Source organism: Stegodyphus dumicola, chromosome 9 (genome assembly GCF_044657685.1).
Source record: "Stegodyphus dumicola isolate Sdum_Otavi_A_Nest chromosome 9, ASM4465768v1".
Taxonomy (NCBI): Eukaryota; Metazoa; Arthropoda; class Arachnida; order Araneae; family Eresidae; genus Stegodyphus; species Stegodyphus dumicola.
Window position 1 is genome coordinate 88,832,456 of NC_140776.1, and position 20,955 is coordinate 88,853,410.

Sequence of the window (20,955 nt, forward strand, 5' to 3'; positions counted from 1 at the left end):
ATACTTAGGGTGCAAGTCAGTTTACCAAAAACATAATTTTTTAATTATGTTTATAAAGCCTTCCTTTCCTCTTGTTAAATATTCTTAACTTCAATTTGAAAACTATCCACCAGATAATGCAAGTACTAAAATGCAACATAAAGTAGTTGGGGAAACCCTTATTGAATTTTTCGATGTCTGAAAGCTTTGGATGAAAGTAATTGCGCAACTTCAGTGAAACAATTTCACAAAATTTGACGTAGGTGTTTTAACTGTTGATTTGAGCTAATGAAATACAATCAAACAATTTCAACATTGAATTTTATTTATATACATAGGAAGCCTGTCCTAATTTTTAAAATAAAAATAGAATCAACAATTTATTCTGCGCAAATAAAAAATCAACAGTAAGGGAACGTTCTTGAGTCCATTTCTTTAAAAATTAATTTTCATGGTTGTGCTGACTTCCACCAGAACACAAAATGATTATTGTTGGAAGGAAATGTCTTATCTATTCCTGAAACAAAAAAACACTTATATTATTTTAGTGCGAAAATTTTTGCAAGTTTAGGAAAACATCTTAAATCATTAAGTGTTTGACAATTTCTGGAAAGCAGCAAAACGTTATACATAAATTTGTTCTCGAAACCTATAAATTACTAGAAAATTCTTGGCTGAATGACTGAAGCTTCAAAGGCATTAGTAGAGCAAATTTTTAGGATACTCTAACGGCAGCTGTCACATTTCAAATATTAGCTCAAAAATTTACACTTTTCACTTACAAGGCAAAGCAAGGCCAATTTATTAAATTCAGTTTCAAAAATCAGCAGTAAGCAATTTTTTCTTAAATATTTAGATGCTGTTAAAATTCTAATTAAAATTAAACCTACTAGTCAAAACATGCATTAATTACTACATTGAAATTTTTCAACTAGTAGAGAAAGGAAATATGTACAATAGGATAAATAGGCTTGCACCTTGAGCAGGCAGGATTTTGAATGCTCCTTCACATAGCTTATCAGCTGAAAAAATTATTATAGCTTTTGTAAATAAGACTTGAAAATTAACAGCAACATTTGCACTATGAAACTATAGTTGCGTCTGCAGATATGAAGTGCATCTACTGAAATTTAAAAATTAAAGAATTTTGTATTCCAGACTAATTTCTGGAAGTGGTCATCGAGTTCGAAACTTATTTTAAGTCGTATATAAATACAACACGCAAGTAAAATTTAGGATAGCGAAAGGTCGAATATTTTACCGATTTTAAGTTATTAGTGGAAAGCAGGATTTTTAGAATTTAAAATTATGAAATACTTCAATGCTCAAATATTATAGAGCCTAGTGACCTTAAACAAAAGTTTGTCAAATGTAATTGGAGTTCAAGTGCTGAATACTAGCAGATTACTCTTAAACACTGAGCAACTGATATTTAACGCAAATGAATAAGAATTTAAATACTTTTGAAACTAGGTAGAAAATCCTACAAGAGAGTTTCTACCCGGTGCAAGGTCTCCTTAGTCAAAGTACCCGAGCCCGTATGCATATTGCTAAAGGCAAGACACCAGACTTAAGACTAATTCCATTAATTTATTCTGTATGCGGACATTTATGTATCGCTTAATTTTAAGACATTTCATTTGCTAATTAGAAACTTAACGATTTACTTTAAAGTGGCAGGAAAAAAGTTGATTATCAAAAGTTTTTGAACCAGCAGTAGTCGATCTAATGTCTCAGCTGATCAATATGCAAGTTCATATTGCATCGAAGTTAAATGCAAGACATTTGTACAAAGATTGAAGTGGAAAACCATACAATAACTTCTTGGCTAAAAGATAAAGGTCAACAAAAATAGCAAAGTTAACTGTTACACTAATTGCTAAATGCAAGTGATTTTTGCAATATTGCATGTGGACTTAGAAAGGTCATAGCGAAAAGTAGACCTATAGTACTTTTTAGCACAAGCTGTTCGGAGCAAAAAATTTCCTATGGCATTTGCAGAATTACGATAGGAAAGCATGGAATTTTATTTTTTGCATTACATGCTATAAGAAATGGAAAATCTAAAATAAATCAAGCATTTAAATTAGTTCATGATCAAAATCCAGGCTAATATTCTTAATATGGACTACAAGATTAAATACTACATAAACTTACTAGAATAAAACTTAAAAATTTTCACGTATATGGGAAATAAAACAGCAGATGATTTAAAATGAACTCAAAACCGAGGTAACACTATATACAAAGTCTGAAGCAATGATATTTTTTACCTTTGGTAATTTTTTGAAGATGTTTCTTATTCTTAGTTATCACACTTGCGTTGCTAACGTATAGCACCCAATACTTTCCTTTTTCAGGATCATCAGGAATTCCGGCAATGCTGTAAACAGCTTTAGTATCATCACTTTCGTAGAAAAGAAATCTGAAATTTAGATTTTAGAATTAGAAGGATGAAACATTTCTAAACACAAAAGCACATCTTCCCATCCTAGAAGTAAGGTTTTTCTGCATAAAAATTGCTTTCAACACCGTTTTAATTACTTTAGTAATATTACGCCAATAAAAACTGGATTTTCGAAAACGCAACTAAATTTAGTTCTGCATTAAAGGAGATAACATACTACCAATGAAAAATATTTTTTTTTACAAGTTACTGAAAGTGGATTATACATTTTGCGAGCACAAATAGTGGCTAGGGCGAGTAAACTTTAAATAATCATTGCACTTCATTTCTCTATATAATTTAACATTTTGCTACCAACTATAAGATAACTTAATGTTCTCATTTGGTGTTTATATTCGTAGAACATAATTCATTTAAGGAAAGTGAGAATATCAAAATTGAAAGTGGGCTAAATGAAAAGAATTTATTAAACTAGTAAGAAATACATTAGAGCATTTTTAATTTCAATTTTTATTCAAAGAGAAAATTTTAGATAAACCCTCCACATAAACGCCTAGCTTTCTAAACTGAACTAAACTTCTGTTAAATAAAAGTTTGGCACTGTCGAAAAATTTGGGTGGGTAAGAAACGCTGTAACTAATGCTCTTTAAGTTTATTTCAGCGTGATTATAAAATAGAAATTTTTATTAGATAACATTGTTAAATTTAATTTGCTTCCGAAAAAGGAACCCTGAAACTTTCTGGCAGCATAATTAAATGAAATGTTACTATTAAAGCTACCCTCTGGAATAGTGCACATCTGCTTAACTTTGACATGTGCTGATAGCTATACCCTTCAGTGACAAGGTTTAGTAACCCGGCACATTAATCAAAGCAGCAAAATGTAAATTATCACATTTTCATATATTTGAAAGCTGCTTTTTATGTATTCTGCTCCAGGAATCAAATAGATTTTATTTAATTTTGTTTAATATAGTTACCGAACATTAAGTTGACAGTAAAGCAATTAACATACTTAATTTTAAACAGATAGATCAGTCCTTTCAATTGATAGCTTTAACGCATTTTCGGCTTATGGATATATAGCGAAATGTTTACCTGTAGAGGTGATTCCTTTTCTTTGCCATCTTCATTATGTCATAAAAGCTTTTATTTCCTTTAAATTCGATTTCCATTGAATGAACATCTACATCATTCCCGTTTTCGATCCATAGTGAATAGGTTATTTTAATAACAGGTCCAGAGTCCTCTGCATAGCTTCCTAGGAAATCATCTGCAAGAAAAAGATCATAAATTTCTAAATTTAATTACCGAAAAGGAAGAAATTCTAGAACCGTGTTTAAAGAGAAGCTGTTTTGTAATGCAAGCGAATGAATTAAATTGCTTTCATATCAAGGAAAAGTGCCTTTTAAATGGCATTCCAATTTTATTCAGATTTTGGTTGGTTTTAATTACATAATCGTTCATTTCCCTAGTTAGTCTTTCATTAAAATTCACTTTAATGTCTGTATATAGCGACGCTTCAGGAAACTTAATGCCACACAAATACGTAATCACAAGATAACTTATGCCTCAGAAGTTGAAAAGTATTTCATTTACAGATTAAGATCAAGTCAAATTTTATTTCATACGATTCGACCTGAAAATTATGTACTCCTACGCTAACTTGTGCAATACTTTAATGTTTACCTGATGCCTTATCCATGACGTCATGTTGAACACTTTCCAGTAATTTTAAAGAATTATTTTCATAAAATTAGGACATATTACACTCGTAAAACTAGGTGTCGGCACTTGCTACGCCCAAGCGAAACTAGGCAACTTGAAAGTCCATGTTCCCATAACTAGCAATAGCGTGTAGGAATCTCCGCTATGAATCGCTACCAGACAACCTGATAAATGTTCCGATTTCCCGATGCTGAAACCATAAACTGCTGTTGAACGAAAAACGAAACTGGATACTTTTAAAACCAAACAAATGGGGCCTCATAAGACAGGTTCCCCGCTGAACAATATGTACGCTGACCTTGCCGGATTCAAGCTGTATGCAGTTCGTAGTCATGCTCACTTTTATTGTATACTAACTCATCTTTAAAAGTACACATTGTATTAAAATTAATACTTGAATAGTTCATCCAGTCAGTAATGGTTCCTTAAACTATTTGGAAAGCTACCATTTCTGGAGCTAATGGCTACAAAGAAGCTCCTACTTCTAAAGTATTAAAACTGGTCCAACTTTCGGTCTGTTCAATGTAGTGACAGGATTTACTCTAGTCGCACAGATTCTTCTCTACGTGAGTGAGACCGTAATCTTAACAAGTAACCCCAGTTCGAATCCAACCCGCCAGACTTCCAGCATTAAAGTTGGAACTCCATACAAGTTGGAGTTTTGGGCACAAAACCCATGGAGGTTATGCTGGGCCAAACAGAAGTTTTAAAAACCCAAGATAGTAAGGTAAAAACACATGCACCATTCAGTGCATATTCAGTAGTGGAAACTTAAGACAAAGTTAAATATAGCTATAAAATGGCAAGTATTAAGATGAAGCACATAAAATTGTTTTATGAAAAACCAGGATATGAAAACTATGAAATACAGGTATAAAGATCTGTAGTCAAAGGATAAATTTTGATGACACGAATAAAACTATCTGGGATAGATCTTTTGAAACTCATATTGGAACTCCATCTAAACAGAACTAATAGTTAAGTATACATTAACTTCTGCTGTTAAGAACAGTTTAGCTAGTCTTCTGAAAATTGGCACCTTTGCTTATAACCTATCACTCTCGCGGTTAGCAGGTTGTTCCGTTCATCTTTTAGATGGATGGTCAGTTTTTAGAAAACGTACTAGTTGCATCATTCTTGCTGTAACTGCCCTTATGATACAAATTTTAAATTAAGAATGGAATACAGCCGAATCTCTCTTCACGAATAAATATTTTAAACGAAACATTGATGACGAACGATGTCTCGAAATACGAACAGATGAGCCGTCAACAAAATCTTTGCAATGACCTCTTCCTTTATGAAGATTTTAAAGCAGATTGTGCAAGTTTTAGATTTTATAAATTCCATTGTTTTGCATAGTATTTGCAAACTTACCAAGTATGAAAGCTACAAAGTATTCTTTTCTAAAGAATCATTTGGGATCGCAGAACAGATTAATTCATTTTACATTAATCCTAAGGAGAAATTTTCAGTAAAAATGTTCTTAAACTAAGGTTTCAACGTATTAACATTTTACTTACCTCCAACTACATCCTCATGCTCACATTTCCTGTGTTTTAATGACTGCAAATTTTCATTCAATAAAGCAGGAATTACATAGTAAGTAGCCAATATGTCTCCAAAAGAACCATCTTCCCGTTGCAGTCTTAAGAGAGAAGTTGAATTTATAATGGAAGAATCGTAACTATTTTTGTCGCCAGAAAGTAATGCCTGGAAATTGAAACATTAATTTAAAAATAGGGCTTTCAATACAATTTACGTTAAAGCCAAATTCAACGAAAATGACATTCATTGTTTAGAAATGATTCAGCATGAAACATAGGATAAAAAGATAGTCAGACTTTCAAAAGCCAAGGTTGAACTTTAGCTCTTTTATCCAATTTAAGACAAGAACAAAGGAGTACAGTTTGATTATTATATACGTACGATGTTCCAAGGCGTCTCGTTATCTTATTGAAAAATAAATTGACAAGTTCTGACTTCAGATTTCTGAAAGATTTATGAAATTAAGAGTGCCAAAAACCTTTCATTACATGTTAAACTTACTTTTCAGTTTAAACATTTTAGTCAAATTTTTCGGTGCATGTTTGAATACCAATACACGATGGGAGACTTCATGATTTATCACCAAGTCTCTTTACATAAAGAACTGACGGCATTTTCAAGCAATAATTGCGAAATTTCATGCTATATGAATGAACGAAAGAACTTAACACAGAAAACCCGATGCAGTGACAAATGTAGAAACAATGATTTTTCGATCGCTAAGATGTTAAGTGGAATATAGAAATATTTAGTTTTATTTTGAAGTTTAAATGTCGCCAGAAATTAAAAGCCCCATAATTGAGAACTAAAGTCTCGACTGCAAACGATTTTAACAAAATATCATGCATTTGCGTACTTAAGTTAAAATTGCACATAAACACAAAATTGCCTTCAATCTTACATTAGGTTTGAAAAGGTTTAATCATTGTCATTCAGAATGTGGGCTTGAAATGAATCGCACGACTACTTGAATTTTATGTTCCATTTACCTCCGAAACAAAGCGAGGTAACTTTCTTTAAAATTAGGTTTATTATTTTAGATGTAGTGACGGACGCATCGAAATTTGCATAATATGCGAATGTTTACAACTTGTTCTTTCCACAAGTTAACAGAAAAATGATCAACGTTACAAATCTGAAACTGAAGACTAAGAAACTATTAATCAGATGCAAAAATTCTCTACAATTAAATTCCCAATACAGGAATTTCAATTTCATGGGTTTGAAATAAATTTTTGATTAGGACTTGCCTTTGATAGCTTAACGTAAATTATAGCTACAACCTGCCTTGTTGCATGATGATAGGGAAGATGGCTGCATAGTCTTGGGCACTTTTCAAATCCAGAAGGCATGGACTTTTGTAAGTGAAGAAAGCATTTGCATTATGGCAATACTTTTAGTACTGTCAACTAGGCATAAATCTTCCCAAGTTTAAAGGGTGGAGGGAGGCGAGACCTGTATTCGTCTCACAAAGACTTCTTCAAAAGTGGGATGTAGCTGGGCAAATGCGTATTGTCGATAAGTGCCCAAGACCTAAGCAAATGACAGAAGTCATGGACTACCTGATACAGCTGTCAAATATTGCGCACTCAGGGTTAGATTGCTTTTAATATCATGCTTCGAGTTCTTTAAAATACTAAGAAACTTAAAACCGGAGCAGGAATTACAGATTCTCAGCAATGAGAATCTTAATAGTAGACTAGAAATATCTGGATATGCTTTACCTAATAGTTGTGCGAAGCAACATTCGATGTCTTCCATTATATAAAGAGTTAAACAATTTTCTACAGAAAAATATTAGCTAAAAGTGCCCATCTTCCCTTATTAAATATTGTTACGAATTTGGTATTTAAAAAGCTAATGTTAGTTCAATTATAAATTAAATGGTTTTATTTCTCGCGCAGTGCAGCGCGTGACGAATATTAAAAGAAAGCTAAGCCGGAAAATTGAAAATACAAGAGCGCGTGCATTAAATAAATATCTCTTTTTGCTTTCGAGAAAGTACTGGAAAATTCTAGCGCGTGATTTTAAAAGCTTATAAAAGGAGGAAAACATCTCAGTTTGTAGTAGTTGCTTAGTTTGTTGTTTAGAAAACTGCTCTCGTCGATTGTAGCGAATTCGCGGATTAGCGTTCTTTAGCTGTTTTGAATTACGTTCTATTGGACATTTGAGTAGTTAAAAGATAACTACTGTGAGATATTGTAATACTGCATGATAATTTGAGAAAATTTAAGCATTTTTGTGATAATAAATTTTTGTTCATTTTTCATCGGACTTGTGCATTCATTTCATAACGAACCCGTACGCACGCAACAATATGTTAATTCATTTTCAAAGCAGTGTGAGCAGAAAATCTTTAAAGCGAGTCGTTTTATTTCGTTCATTTATTCATAGAACTAATCTTAAGATATTTAGAAAAAATGTCACAGTCGATATGAGCTGAGCATGGTATTGTCTTTTGTCGAGGTATCGAGTTAGCGTAGCATCTTGTTACAGAAATTTGAAAGGCACGTTATCTTATAATAGAAATATTAGCATTGGACAGATAAGTTTTGGTTTATTTGATTGCAGCAAAGCATGCTAAGGCTCTCTTGCTCAAAGAACGAGATCCTTCTTGGAGGGCTTTACAAGAGAAACTGGGTCGTATCTTTGTTATACTAGGGGAAAACTACCAAAACGCCCAAACAGCCTGCTCGTTCGCCTGGAATCGATACCAAGTGGAACTACCAATGTTCATAAACTCGGGCGCTGATGAGCATAACTAGTTTTAAATTCACAAGTGTTTGGGCAAGAGAATTTACATACCTGGAGAATGAGAGCTCTTGTGTAGATATCATTTACAGCAATAGCTTCCAGTTTATATTGGAAATCCCTTAAGTAATGAAGGAATTCGGATCTACGATGTCTAAAGCCATGCAGTTCTGTTATGCACGACATGGCCATCAAAGAGATGGATTTTAAATCTGAAACAAATTAGAAGAATTAATTTAAGGTTATATTTCACAACATGAAAGCACTTATTTGAATCAATGTGCAAATTTAATGCAAAAACGAGCTACAGTTGTTAAGATCAAATTCTGGGTCTGTCCAGTTTTCGAAAGAAAGTAGATTTTTTAATTCCAAGGAAGATAAATACTTTTACACAAGGGAATCAAAACTAAAGAGAAGCATTTAGTACGCTTTCGATTAAAACGAACAATTTAGAATTACAAGAACATCGAAATGGCGCTACGAAAGATACCGCGATAAAAAGGTTTACAGATAGATGCTGGCTCATGTATTCCAGTTCAGATAGCTATTTCATTTCTTCTAGTGTCAAAAGCTCGCATTAACCAACTATATTTGGTAACAAATTATTGTTCAACTATTGACTGGAATTACAGGTGTTTTGTGAATTTCAAAACTATTAATTCATTTCCTTTATTTTGGATTTCATAAAACCCTTTTTCACACTCATTTACTATTAAAACCGCGTTAATCGAAATATCTGTTGCAGGTAAACAGCAGTGCTCGCTAGGTTTTTATTTCAAAAAGTGTGCAACATCGGATATCTCGCAACTGCATGAACTTGGTAAGTAGAGAGTCTCCGACACATTGTTTCGCGCTTTCAGTCTATATAATAAATGTTGCAGATGAAGGCAGGCAGGTTCTCAATATTCGAAGACGGTCTTAAGAGGTTTCTTAAGATATTCCAAACGATCGTTGATTGGACTGCTTAATTATAAAAAAGTTGCACGAGACTTGCCCGGAAGTTGATTATGGAAAACTTAATACCATGAAACATGTATGGAGTTGGCCATGAAGCTTCAAAAAATTAACTCAAAAGCAAACAGCTGAGTTGAGTTACATGGTTTCCAGTACGAGAGTCATTAGCATTCTGCATAAATTCATCTTTTAACGCCTTAAAAATTGATATTTTTCTTAGGAGAAAAGAGAATAGAAATATTGGAAAATTAGGCCCTTTTAATATCGTCACATGCAGTAAGATACTTGAGCGTAAAGTCGACAATTTAAATAACTTGCTGAAAATGTAAGAAATATTTTGCAGGGTTAGAATATCACGATACGTCTTACAACCCACTTACAGAAAATGCAAAAAGTGAAAAACTGAGTTTTGCACTATTTTCCGTAGAATCTTTAACGAGAAATTGGTTGGAATTTTATGAGTATTCGCTAACAATTTTTATTATGCACATATTTCTTAATTATGTTTAAAGAAAACCCCAATGCAGTTTATTGAATAAAAACTACAAAATTTTTTAATTCATTCATGTCTGAAGGGGGTAAGTTATTTAATACGTACTTAATTTCGAATGATCTCAATACTTCGCTATTACGAAAAATTATTTATGAAGCTGAGAAATATTAGCTAACGTTCAGTTTTGAAACATAATTCTAAGCGACTTACCTAATTTATCCCCATTCATCTTCAAAATGCCGACTAGAGAGTCCAGATCTTTTTCTTCACATTCCTCAGCAAGGCAGAGAGTAAGAAAAACAATAGGTAAACTGAAATCGTTCTTTGCTCTTGCAAGCCTAGTATCGGATCGCAGTTTCTTAATCAAATTTATACCTTGAAAATAACGAGGATCTTGGCATGTTGCGTACAAAGCATTTATATACTGTGCAAGACGTCCAAGGCTCAATTTCCTGTTTTTCTCATTTCTAATAAGTAAACAAGATGGATGTTGTATAGTTTTTACATTAAGAAATTTCACGCAATACACTATTGATCAACAAATTTCAGCGAGGCCACATGCTTAATTTGAAGCAACAAAATATGTTTTTAGTACTAAAAATAAATTAGAAACTTCGTTAAAATCATTGTAATTTGGCACAAAACCTGTCAAGGTTATCTGCGCCAGACAAATGGTAACAATGCAATTAGTCATTTGTAAAGACTTCAGCTTAGGTAAAAAGCGACAGATTACAATCTGATAAAAGCTGATATCTTTTAAAAAACAGGTTAAAGTCAATATCTTTAGCCAATCTAATTTCTAAAAGCCAATATCTTTTAAAAACAAGCAAATCACGATGTGTTTTTCCAATTAAATTTCCCCAAGTCCAGTTCTGAACAATTAAAATTGTTTTTGGCGAACATAATTAAACTCTAGCATTCCACCAAGATATGATGGACTGTCAGATCTGCATTGCAGTTTGGGTAGCTGAGATTCTCTTCTCCCTTCAAAAGATACTCATGGGTCAGGCCACAATGGCCAATTCTCAGTCGAGTCAAGAAGACATCCTCCCTTCTATTAGCCATATATGGCCAGTATCCAATGGTGGGTTTTACATTTCTCAGCTTGTTATATACTTTGTCATCCCATTGCTTCTGCCATTTGCTGAGAATTTTGCTTTTGACAAACCCTTTGATGTTTGCTAGTGGAATCTGAAGATTGTACATTGTGGTAGCAGTTTCAGCTGCAATATCCGCCAATTCATTCCCCTTAATGGCAACGTGTCCAGGGATCCACGAATAACGAATCTGGTATTTCCGAATTTTTAAAGAATGATTCAACTTCAGGATTGTGGTTGCAACTGGTGAGGACATTGAGCGTGATTTTCCAATGACATTAAGTCACTCATGGAATCTGTAGATAATAAACTTTATGTACCTTTTGTTTTGAAAGGTAAGTCAAAGCCAGATGGATTGCAGTAAGCTCAAAAGCAAGCACAGAGCAAACTGTACGTAATCGAACCCCTACTGTTTTCTCTGTGACGAAAGCGGCACCAACATGATCCTTGGATTTTGATCCGTCTGTATATAGAGGGATATATTTCCTATATTTGTTTCTATGTTCAAAAAATCTGCTTGTAGATGATTTCATTAGTTTGTGATTTACTCCAGTGTCGAAAAGTATCCAGAGAATTGATTCTCCAATCCTCCACCTGTATGTCTATATTAGAAAAATTGTACTCCTCCACCAAAGCACTCATCCGCAAGCCGAAAGATGGGACACATGATCGTCGTGCCCGATATAAACGGGAGTATTGGTTATTAAGCAGTTTTGACCGCGTAGAATTTTCGGTTTGTGATAAGACTTTGAAATAATGCTTAAAACAGATTTTCACGTCTTAACCGCAGGGAGGTCTCTTTATTTTCTACATATAAGCTTTTCACTGGAGAAGTTCTAAAGGCGCCAGTGCATATCCGAAGTGTTTGGTGATGTATCGGATCAAGTTTGGCTAATACTGAAGGCCTTGCCGACCAATAAATGATTGAACCATAATCTATTTTCGAACGAATGAGAGCTCTATATATAAGAAGCATTGAGCCTCGATCAGCACCCCAATAAGTATTTGACAGTACTTTCATAATATTCAGTTTTTAAACATTTCTTTTTTTAGATAGGTAATATGGGGAAGGAACGTAAGCTTATGGTCAAATATCATTCCTAGGAATTTTATTTCCTTTTCTAAAGGAATCAGCACATCTTGCAGATAAAGTTCGGGGTCAGGGTAAGGAATTTTCTTTCCACAGAAATGTACACAGACTTTTGAGTAGAGAATCTAAAACCATTTTCCTGCGACCATTTAACAATTCTATTGAGAGATGTCTGCAGTTTACACTCAATGTCTTTCAGGTCTTCTTCCTGGCAACTGACTTGCAGGTCATCGACGTAGAGCATACCCTGGACTTCTGGAGGCAGTTGTTTTAAAATAGAGTTAATTTTTATACTAAATAATGTAACACTTAATATACTTCCTTGCGGAACGCCCTGTTCTTGATGGAACATGTCAGAAAGTGTATCGCCTATCTTCACATGAAACTTCCGATCCTGTAGGAAATGTTTGATGAATATCAGCATGTTTCCTCGTAAACCATTGCTATATAGGTCACGAAGGATACCGTATCTCCAGGTGGTATCATAGGCTTTCTCTATTCGTTAAAATAGAATTTTATATTGATGTTGGTAAGACTTGAGTGAACCGAAATTCAATCCGGAAGAACTACTTAAAATGAACTAGTAAAACGCTCACACCTAATTCCAAAAGAAGTCGAACTCGAGGGTGCTCATTGTGGTTTCGACCTACGTTCACGTCCTTGCCAGTATAAAGCATGTTGATCTTTTAACAATAGAATTACGGCAGCGGTCATTTTAACCGCACCTCCATTTTAATTGGACATAACTTTAATTTATTTATATCTAATATTTTAGACTTTCTAAAAACGTGCATTTTTGTCGATTTGAAATAATTTTCGCCAATATTGTTTATATCTAGAATTAAGGCTCATTTTGACCGTACCCAGAAAATTACACATTTTTTCTTATTTAAGACTAACTTTTTACAGTTTGCTGATAAATAAACAAGTGTATTTTTGGTATAGAATATTGAGTATTTCATTGAGAAGGAGAATAGAAACAATTGCTTGGAATTTCTGCGCTCCACGTGTCTGCCAGTTTCCCTCGTGTTAGATATTTCATTAGACGCAAATGTACTTTAATTCATTTAGATAGGTTTGTTGTTCTGACCTGTTTACCATGTCGCGTAGAAGCGTTGATAGAAAATATCTAACGATAACGAAGGAAGAAATGCTAAACGTTTTTAAAAGCCTTTGATAATTCCGCTTCAGAAACTGAACCTGATGGGAGAATTTTATACCGAAACTATATTCAATTTATTCTACGAGGACTGTATTGTCCCTACTGAAAGAAGTGAATCCAAGGAAAGTAAAAATTTATACCAAGAAAATATTACGTTGCCTTCTAGTATGGTTTCTGGAAATTAAATCAACGGAGTCCAGCTGGAGAAAGTAGTGAAAGGCAAAAAAACTCAAGAACGAGGAAAATGGTATCCAAAGTAAGGAAATTCAAAACGAGATAGAAAAAGCGAATGATTGTTCAGTTTGGAAAATTTGAAATATTTCAACAAGTAATTACAGGGAGACGTCTTCAGCAAAATGTCTGACTAAGTAATTGGGCCCACTTCATATGCAACGAGAAAAATAATTTATGTTAACTCAAGTAGTGGATACAAGTAGTGCTGACAACGGACTTTTACTCCACTGTGAAAGAAATGAGTGAAAGAAATGAGAAGAAATGAGTGAAAGAAATAGTGAAAGAAATGAGGAGTTCAGGGATAATCTGCGTTGGCACAATAAATCGGTCAAAAAGAGAAGTACCTTATTCTTTCAAAAATACGAGGGATGAGCTCTTCTAACAAGACTGCTAAGCATGCAATACAAAGCTTGAATCTTAAGAAAAAGCAATAACGTCCTTATCAAGAGTACCGCGCACCTACCATTGAAAATCGCATCTGATGAAAACAGACACCGGAAATTGTAAAAATTCACAACTCTGAAATATGGACCAGATGACCAGAAAATACTCTGTGAAGTCCTCATCCAGACTTTGGACAATTAAAGATTTAACCTTGGTTTGGGCACAATAGAGACATGGATAATTTACAAGGAAACAACCGAGTACAAGAACATCTGCCATCGTGATTTTATATTGAATACGACTGAAGAGCTTCGAAAGATGTATATTTCATCCAAAATTCACAACCCTTCCCGTAAGCTTAAACAATGCCAAATGAAGGTAAATTTAAAAAATTAGTAATCTGTATGCACTTCAAAACCGAGTAATGCAAGTACTAACGTGTAATCTTCAATATACTTTTCATATTAAAATTTTTTCAGTGAATTTATTTAATAAGTTTATTTAACAAGGGTTTTTTCTTCCAGCTCTGTTACATTACATTATCCATCGATTAATACATTTACTCTATTTTGCTCTGTCACATTAAATTATATTTTGGTTATATGTATTTACTCAGTTTACTTTATTTACTCATTAAACAAGCAAGATGCATTTTCACAAGTATTAGCTTTACATAATATGAGCAAAAGGCGAGCCTTTTCCATCTATTCGGGAGCAAGCTGTCAAAATCGCTGATCGTAGTTATAAGTATATGGAAAACTAATGCTAGTGTTAAAGGACTCTGGCTTGGTATCGAACTTATTTATCAAGTTCTGCATAATGCCCTGTAATGTTGAGAAACAATTATTCATTCTCCATCCCTGATTACTGGGAGCTCGTATTATGCTGGTAGAAACCATCACTAGAGGAAGAAAACTTAAGATCTCTATGCACATCGTTTCTGTAGAAAGAAACTTAAAGCAAGACGCTCTGTATATTCCATCAAAACACTACTCTAATTGATATTACAAACTTGATCAGCACCTTTTTAATGAAAGATTATTAGATCTCCATATACCAATACAACTTTTTGCTCAACAATGCTGGATATGCGTTTTGTCAGTCACAAGTAAACGACGGCAAATTACTTTAGTTCAGTGGTAATGCTTGGCGTAAGTGAAATGTAATACCCGATGCTATGACACCGATGAGATTTGCTGATCAATGGCAAAGTCATGTGGTAAAGAGTTAACTGGCATCTTTATCAGCTATGAACTGGTATCAGATTTCATGCCAAGTTCTCACCAATTTTTATTACAGATTCCTGGCAATTCCATTCTTTAACCGCTTATATACGCCCACAGATTGTCTTACATTTGGAAATTACGTAATTAGGTTATCCGCGAAAGCCCAAGATGGCCTTTAAGATTAAACTACCTCATGATGAAGTACTGATACAATCGGAGTCATACAATTACAAAGCATGCATAATTAATCTGCTTGATCAAGCCAAGAACAAAGGCGTGCTTAATACGTCAAACTTCAGCATGTCACTATATTTTTCAAAGCCGGTTACATTCCACAAAAAATTCGAATTACTTCAGATATTGACTTACATCAGAACGGGCCGCTTCAAATAACAGCAGTTCAGTTAAGATATAAAAAATGTTGCTGAACTTTAAGACTTGAGTTGTAAATATTAACTATACAATGTGAAAATTGTACACCACTCATAACTGAAGATTTACTGGAGATTTTCAGCAACCTGAAAATTAAGTGACGCAGAATTATGGGGAATGCCATATTTTAAAAAGAGTTTCCAATTATTAAAATATTTAATTTATAATTTGACTTTTAATGTACGAATACCTCGCAATTCTTGCAAATAAGTGCCGCTTTCAATATTTCAATCCCTGTTGATAAAACTTCATCCAGTTTCCAATAAGCAATGGGTTTTGGAATCAGCAAATGTTATTTTTAGTAGTATAATGATAATAACAGAGCTTCGCAAGTGATTTAACACCAGGCCTTTAGTTTTAGCTTGAACTGGTAATGCTTTTATGTTTTGTTTCCAAGATTTTCTTAATTTGTACTTAAACTTTCGAAATATTTTCTTGGGGTTTCAGGTTCACGAAAGTGAATTTAATCGAAGTTTAATATTTCTGCAATTAAACTTCAGATTTCGCAGTCTTGCCAGGTAATAAGATTATTTGATATATATATGAAGATACATATTGCATATATACTTATTACATATATACGTGAAGTTATTTGAATTCACGAAGACAATCCTTTCCTTCCATTAAAATTATAAGCATGCAACATTTGATAGTTTAAAAATCAAAATTTGTCAATTCAATTATTACCTAGAAGAATTTTCTGCAAGGAATTTTAATGTGAGGAATATTTGTTTCATAACGAATAAATAAACAGTTTTATTTTAATTAAAAGAAATGGGTTGTATGCTTAAGGAAATAATTTTTCCATCTAAATACATATAATCTGCTTTGCGGAAATTGGTGAACTATATTGTTTTGCTGGCTGAAGTACCCGAACTCTGTCAGAGGAGGAACGGCTTCGTGAACTTGGAAAACTGTCTTGCAATTTAAATTGGGTACAGGTACGAGTCGTAGAAACTCATTTACAGCCAATCCGCTAATGAAGATTCGAATTCGGATTGAGTCATCTATTCAGGCAGTAGCGTGCCATATCTTCGCTGAAAAGCACTTGAATTACAGCTATTTGGATTGCAATAAGTAAAAATCTATTTACAGGAAAATCCAGTTATCTAGATTCTTCGAATACCTGATAGGTTGCCTTATCGATTAGAACTGAACCTCTGGAATTTAATTGTATTAAGGTTACTTCGGTTCCGATTAATATTTCAATAAGACAATTTTAAGTTCTTTAAAGTGAAACTTGAATAAAAGGCCTAAAATATAGCGAAATGTTTCACTGGAATGCATTTAAATGGTTTCCATTATCCAGAGAAGATCTATTCCTTTGGCAAATTCTGCATTTATCAAATCATCGTTAATATATTAGTTTCCTTAATGAACTCTGCTATCATATTCACTTCATATAAATCCTTGCGAATCCCTTAGTTTTACTCGCGAAGTGAAAAATCGCTTGAATTCGGGCAGTTTGCAAGATTTCCAGGATAACTAATAGCATTACTTTAAACAAGTAAAAATTCCATAATTAAAGCACCAAGAATTCAAGTAATTTCAGCACCGAGGATATCAAGTAATTTCACCTTTTCTTACGCGTTAAAACCCAATATCATTCAAATGTTCATTACACATTAATTTGATAGAATCTAAACGCGTACTACAATAGAACCTGATCCCACATGCAGTGCCCCATTCAGTAGAAATTAGCGAGAAATTGCACTCCATGCCCTTAGTTCCTCAAAGTTTCTCTAAATGATGAAAACAGAATAAATGTTGAACATAAGCTAGGAGAAAATGCATATTTTTGCCGTTAACATATGATGTACCTGCTAAGCGACAAATTCTCAACTTTAATCTGTCGAGAAATTTTTTCCCATTTTACATTCTATTTAAAACTATAGATTTCATTATGAACTCGCACTTCTCATTCGCATTTTTAAACAATACGAACATTTCCTTTGGCAGAACTATTACTGAAGGGAAATTTTAAAAAAATCGCAATATTTCATTTGTAATGGGCTGTTAGAGCAAATAAAACCATTTTGACATAATTATCCTTCGTTTAAAGAGTCACTGCAGTGATTAAATTATTGCCTCACTTCAAGATGAGCAGTTCGACTATTGCTTGAGATAAATGGTCTCAAAATGAAACCGCATGCGGCCCAAATGCACGATCTGAAAACAGCCGACTGACCAGAAATTTTAACAAAAAATTTAAATCAAAAAACTATTTTATGTAAATTATGAAGTTCTTGGTAAATATTTATCAGTGCTTACTAAATATTTATTACATAAATATCATAAAGAAAACCGATTTACATGGATTTCATATCCAAAATCTAAAATTTGGTACCTGCTAGAAGTTTGTTAGTTGCAGACCATAAACGACAACCAAATCTTATTTAAATTTATTTCAAGTAATTTAACATATTTAAGCATTTCGTAAAATTATCAAGACTTTCTAAATTTTGAGAGAATATTTTAAAAGTGGAACAAAACTTAATACAGAAAAACAGTCCGTTTGGTACTCTTTGTTATGAAAAACCGGATTCTGAAATGTATACACAAACGTACGTGGATAATATATACATTCCTGAATCCGATCCCCATAACAGAAGAGTAGCTTCTATTTCTTAGATTTTTTCTTCGAAGGATACATATTGCATAATTTCGTATAAACTTATTTCTTACTGCAGCTTAACACTTGATGGCCTTTCTATTCTCAAAGTTTGTAGCCTTAATGTTAATATCTAATCTCTCCATGGATTGTAGATGCTCATCGGTTACACGGGTTTGTTTTTTTAGTTTTGAACAGTGGAAAAAGCTGTTCAAATAAATGTATTCATCAAGTGATTGAGGGCAAAACTTAGCCTATTTTTGAAAAGTTAAATCAAGTTTTATTTAATTACGGCAAAGCACACGAAGGTTATCTGCCTAGGGAAAGGGATGCTTTCGTTGAAGACATTCCAAAGGAAACTGGTTCGTATACACAGTTATACATGGGAAAACTACGAGAACGCCCATGCAGCCAGCCTGCTAATTTCCAGCTATTTTACCGCTTGGACGCTGGCGGGCGAAAGTTAAAATCTGCATCTTCTAATCTTTGAGCAAGATTATTATAAATAAGCTCCATTCAGATTTTTGGGTGCGTTTTTCACGTTTGTTATTAACCTTCATTGTTAGTTTGTATGATTTTCATTGAATCATTGAAATCGGATACACCGTATTTGCAACAAATTAACAATTAAAACGTATTTGCGGATTGCATGAAATTGTTTCGAAGGCCTACTATTTGGAAGTATTAATTTAAAGCTTGCAAAAGAAATTGAGGCACGAGATGATTTTAAAGGCAAACGCTAAAAATTGCCCTTAGAAAACGTTCACCAAAAACAATTTATCCCTATTTAAGTCTTTATGGATTATTAGTCTTTTTATAAGTATCTTACGTACTTACTTCATAAGCTCTATACTAAGTAAAATATTTAGCTGTTTCTTCATTAATTGCAATTCCTGTGGCTCGACCTGTATCACTTCATCCGCTAGACTGAGAGCCACAATCGCGCGGGAGGTGGAAGATCCCCAGCTGAAGTCCTGCTTACGTTGTCTTAACAGCCAATTCACAGCAGCCCGAACAGCTCTTTGAATTTCAGGAAGAAGGTCAACATGAGGACGAACAACTAGTACCGTTGGTCTGAGGCTTAACTCCGAGGCACCAGCTTCAGTTTCTGAAAATTTAACGAAACAGTTAAGAAATATTACAAGAAGCCGAGAGGTTCAACGAGACTATAAAGAAGCTCGTTTAACAGAATGTCAGGAACAGCAAAGTATTCTAAAGTATAGTCAGATTTTTGCACAAGAATGGATATTTTTGTTTAAAGTCTTCAGCTTCAGGCGCTTTCGTTACCGAAACAAAGGACGGAGTAGTTATAGCTAGTACTTAAGGAGCAGCTTTATGCATGCACAAAATAAGTTAATATACTGCAGATTTAGTACTAAAGCGAGTTTTACAGGCCAAGTCTAATCATTAAGATCAAATGAGAACAAATTTGTGGAAAGTCTCACGAACCTATACTGAATTAAAGGTATTACTTAGCGTATTAGATCTAGCTTGTCTAAATTCTATATATGGAGAGACATTTTAGCAAAAGCTGTTAAAAATGCTCTTTTTATCTGAAAACTTTTGTAGCACGTACTGTAACGTGAACGATTTTAAAATTTTTATTTCCTTAAAGTTTATGCACATAAGAGGAGCTTCGGAAGTTAATTCTATTTACTTTACAACTAAATTGATTTATACAGATAAAACATCTTCAATGTTGAAATTCCACCTGCACTTAGATTTTTGCGATAACAATGATAACAGTAAATTAAAATCGCTTCTTAAGACCTTGTGTTATAATACTAAGGATTTGATAAGTGCAATACAAAAGTACATGAAAGCTGAAAATTGCTACCGATTTTCAGGGCGAGGGCCAAGTCAGTTGAAAGGCATTAATTGTATAATATGTAGAAACAAAACTGAAATGTACTGAATATGACAACATCAACTTTTTGAATACAGCTTCTAAGCATTTAGAGAAAACTAATACAGCTAACCGTGTGAAAGGTAAAATGTTCGCAAAATTAAGAAATTTCAATGGAGTAAACCAAGAGTTTTTAAACTAAAAGCAAAAAAATAATCACCAGAAAAAAATCTGAAATGTTTCAGATTTTAAATTACGTCCAAAGGGCCGTTTTTTAACATTTTGTGTGTTGCCTTTCTTTATTAAATATCATGTTCCTCGCACTTAAACCATAAGATCCAGTGCAACAGCAATATCGCAAAATAGTTTTAAAACGAGCATATCTTTAGAATTTCCGATACAGACACTCACGCGCTGGAGATAAAAATGTTTTTTCTGCACAACGTTGCCATTGCTCGCTTTGAAATCCTTCAGTTTGTTAATCAAAAATTCGTCAAAGTTTTAAAAAATAGGAAATCGATCATAAAACAAATTTCAAATTTCAAATTTGGTCTTCCACATGCTCATATTCGTTGGAGGATTACGTTATTCAAAATTCGATGACTATGTACCGTTATTTTATGACAATGAGAAATACATTCACGCAGATTTTCATTATTTAATTTCTTCAAATATAATGCAGGACTAACATTTTATGGCAACAGTTTGAAAAGTGAACCGACATTTATCCGTCCGACGCAAAATGCCAAAACGCAACTAATAGTCCTTCGGGATTCAAATCCCTTTGGACTAATAAGCTTTACAATTTTTCAAATAAAGTTAAGATAAATTTTAGATTTCATTTTGAAAGCAGCAGCTTTAGGAAGGAACTAAAATTTCAATTCTGACGATATTAGCCACTGAAAGTCATTTGTTTACAACAATTTAAGAACTCGTCTTCATACATAGCAAACGTACAATTCAAGGTTTTCAAAATTTCTAAAATTACGGCCACAATGGTGAAGAGTTCAGGG

At 33.5% G+C, this 20,955-nt stretch overlaps 1 protein-coding gene across 2 annotated transcripts in view; it reads right to left on the reverse strand.

Moving 5' to 3' along the window:
- Positions 1 to 281: 281 nt before the first annotated feature.
- Positions 282 to 20,955, reverse strand: part of LOC118188495 (uncharacterized protein CG3556-like) — a 30,102-nt gene continuing 9,428 nt past the window's right edge. For both annotated transcript variants that reach the window (XM_035358927.2, XM_035358928.2), the window contains 7 exons: positions 18,934 to 19,204; positions 10,071 to 10,327; positions 8,468 to 8,625; positions 5,638 to 5,827; positions 3,485 to 3,659; positions 2,253 to 2,404; positions 282 to 496 (listed from right to left, as the gene is read on the reverse strand). In XM_035358927.2, the coding sequence (XP_035214818.1) occupies positions 429 to 496; positions 2,253 to 2,404; positions 3,485 to 3,659; positions 5,638 to 5,827; positions 8,468 to 8,625; positions 10,071 to 10,327; positions 18,934 to 19,204 (1,271 nt within the window). In that variant the 3' untranslated portion in view covers positions 282 to 428. The remainder of the gene's footprint in view (positions 497 to 2,252; positions 2,405 to 3,484; positions 3,660 to 5,637; positions 5,828 to 8,467; positions 8,626 to 10,070; positions 10,328 to 18,933; positions 19,205 to 20,955) is intronic.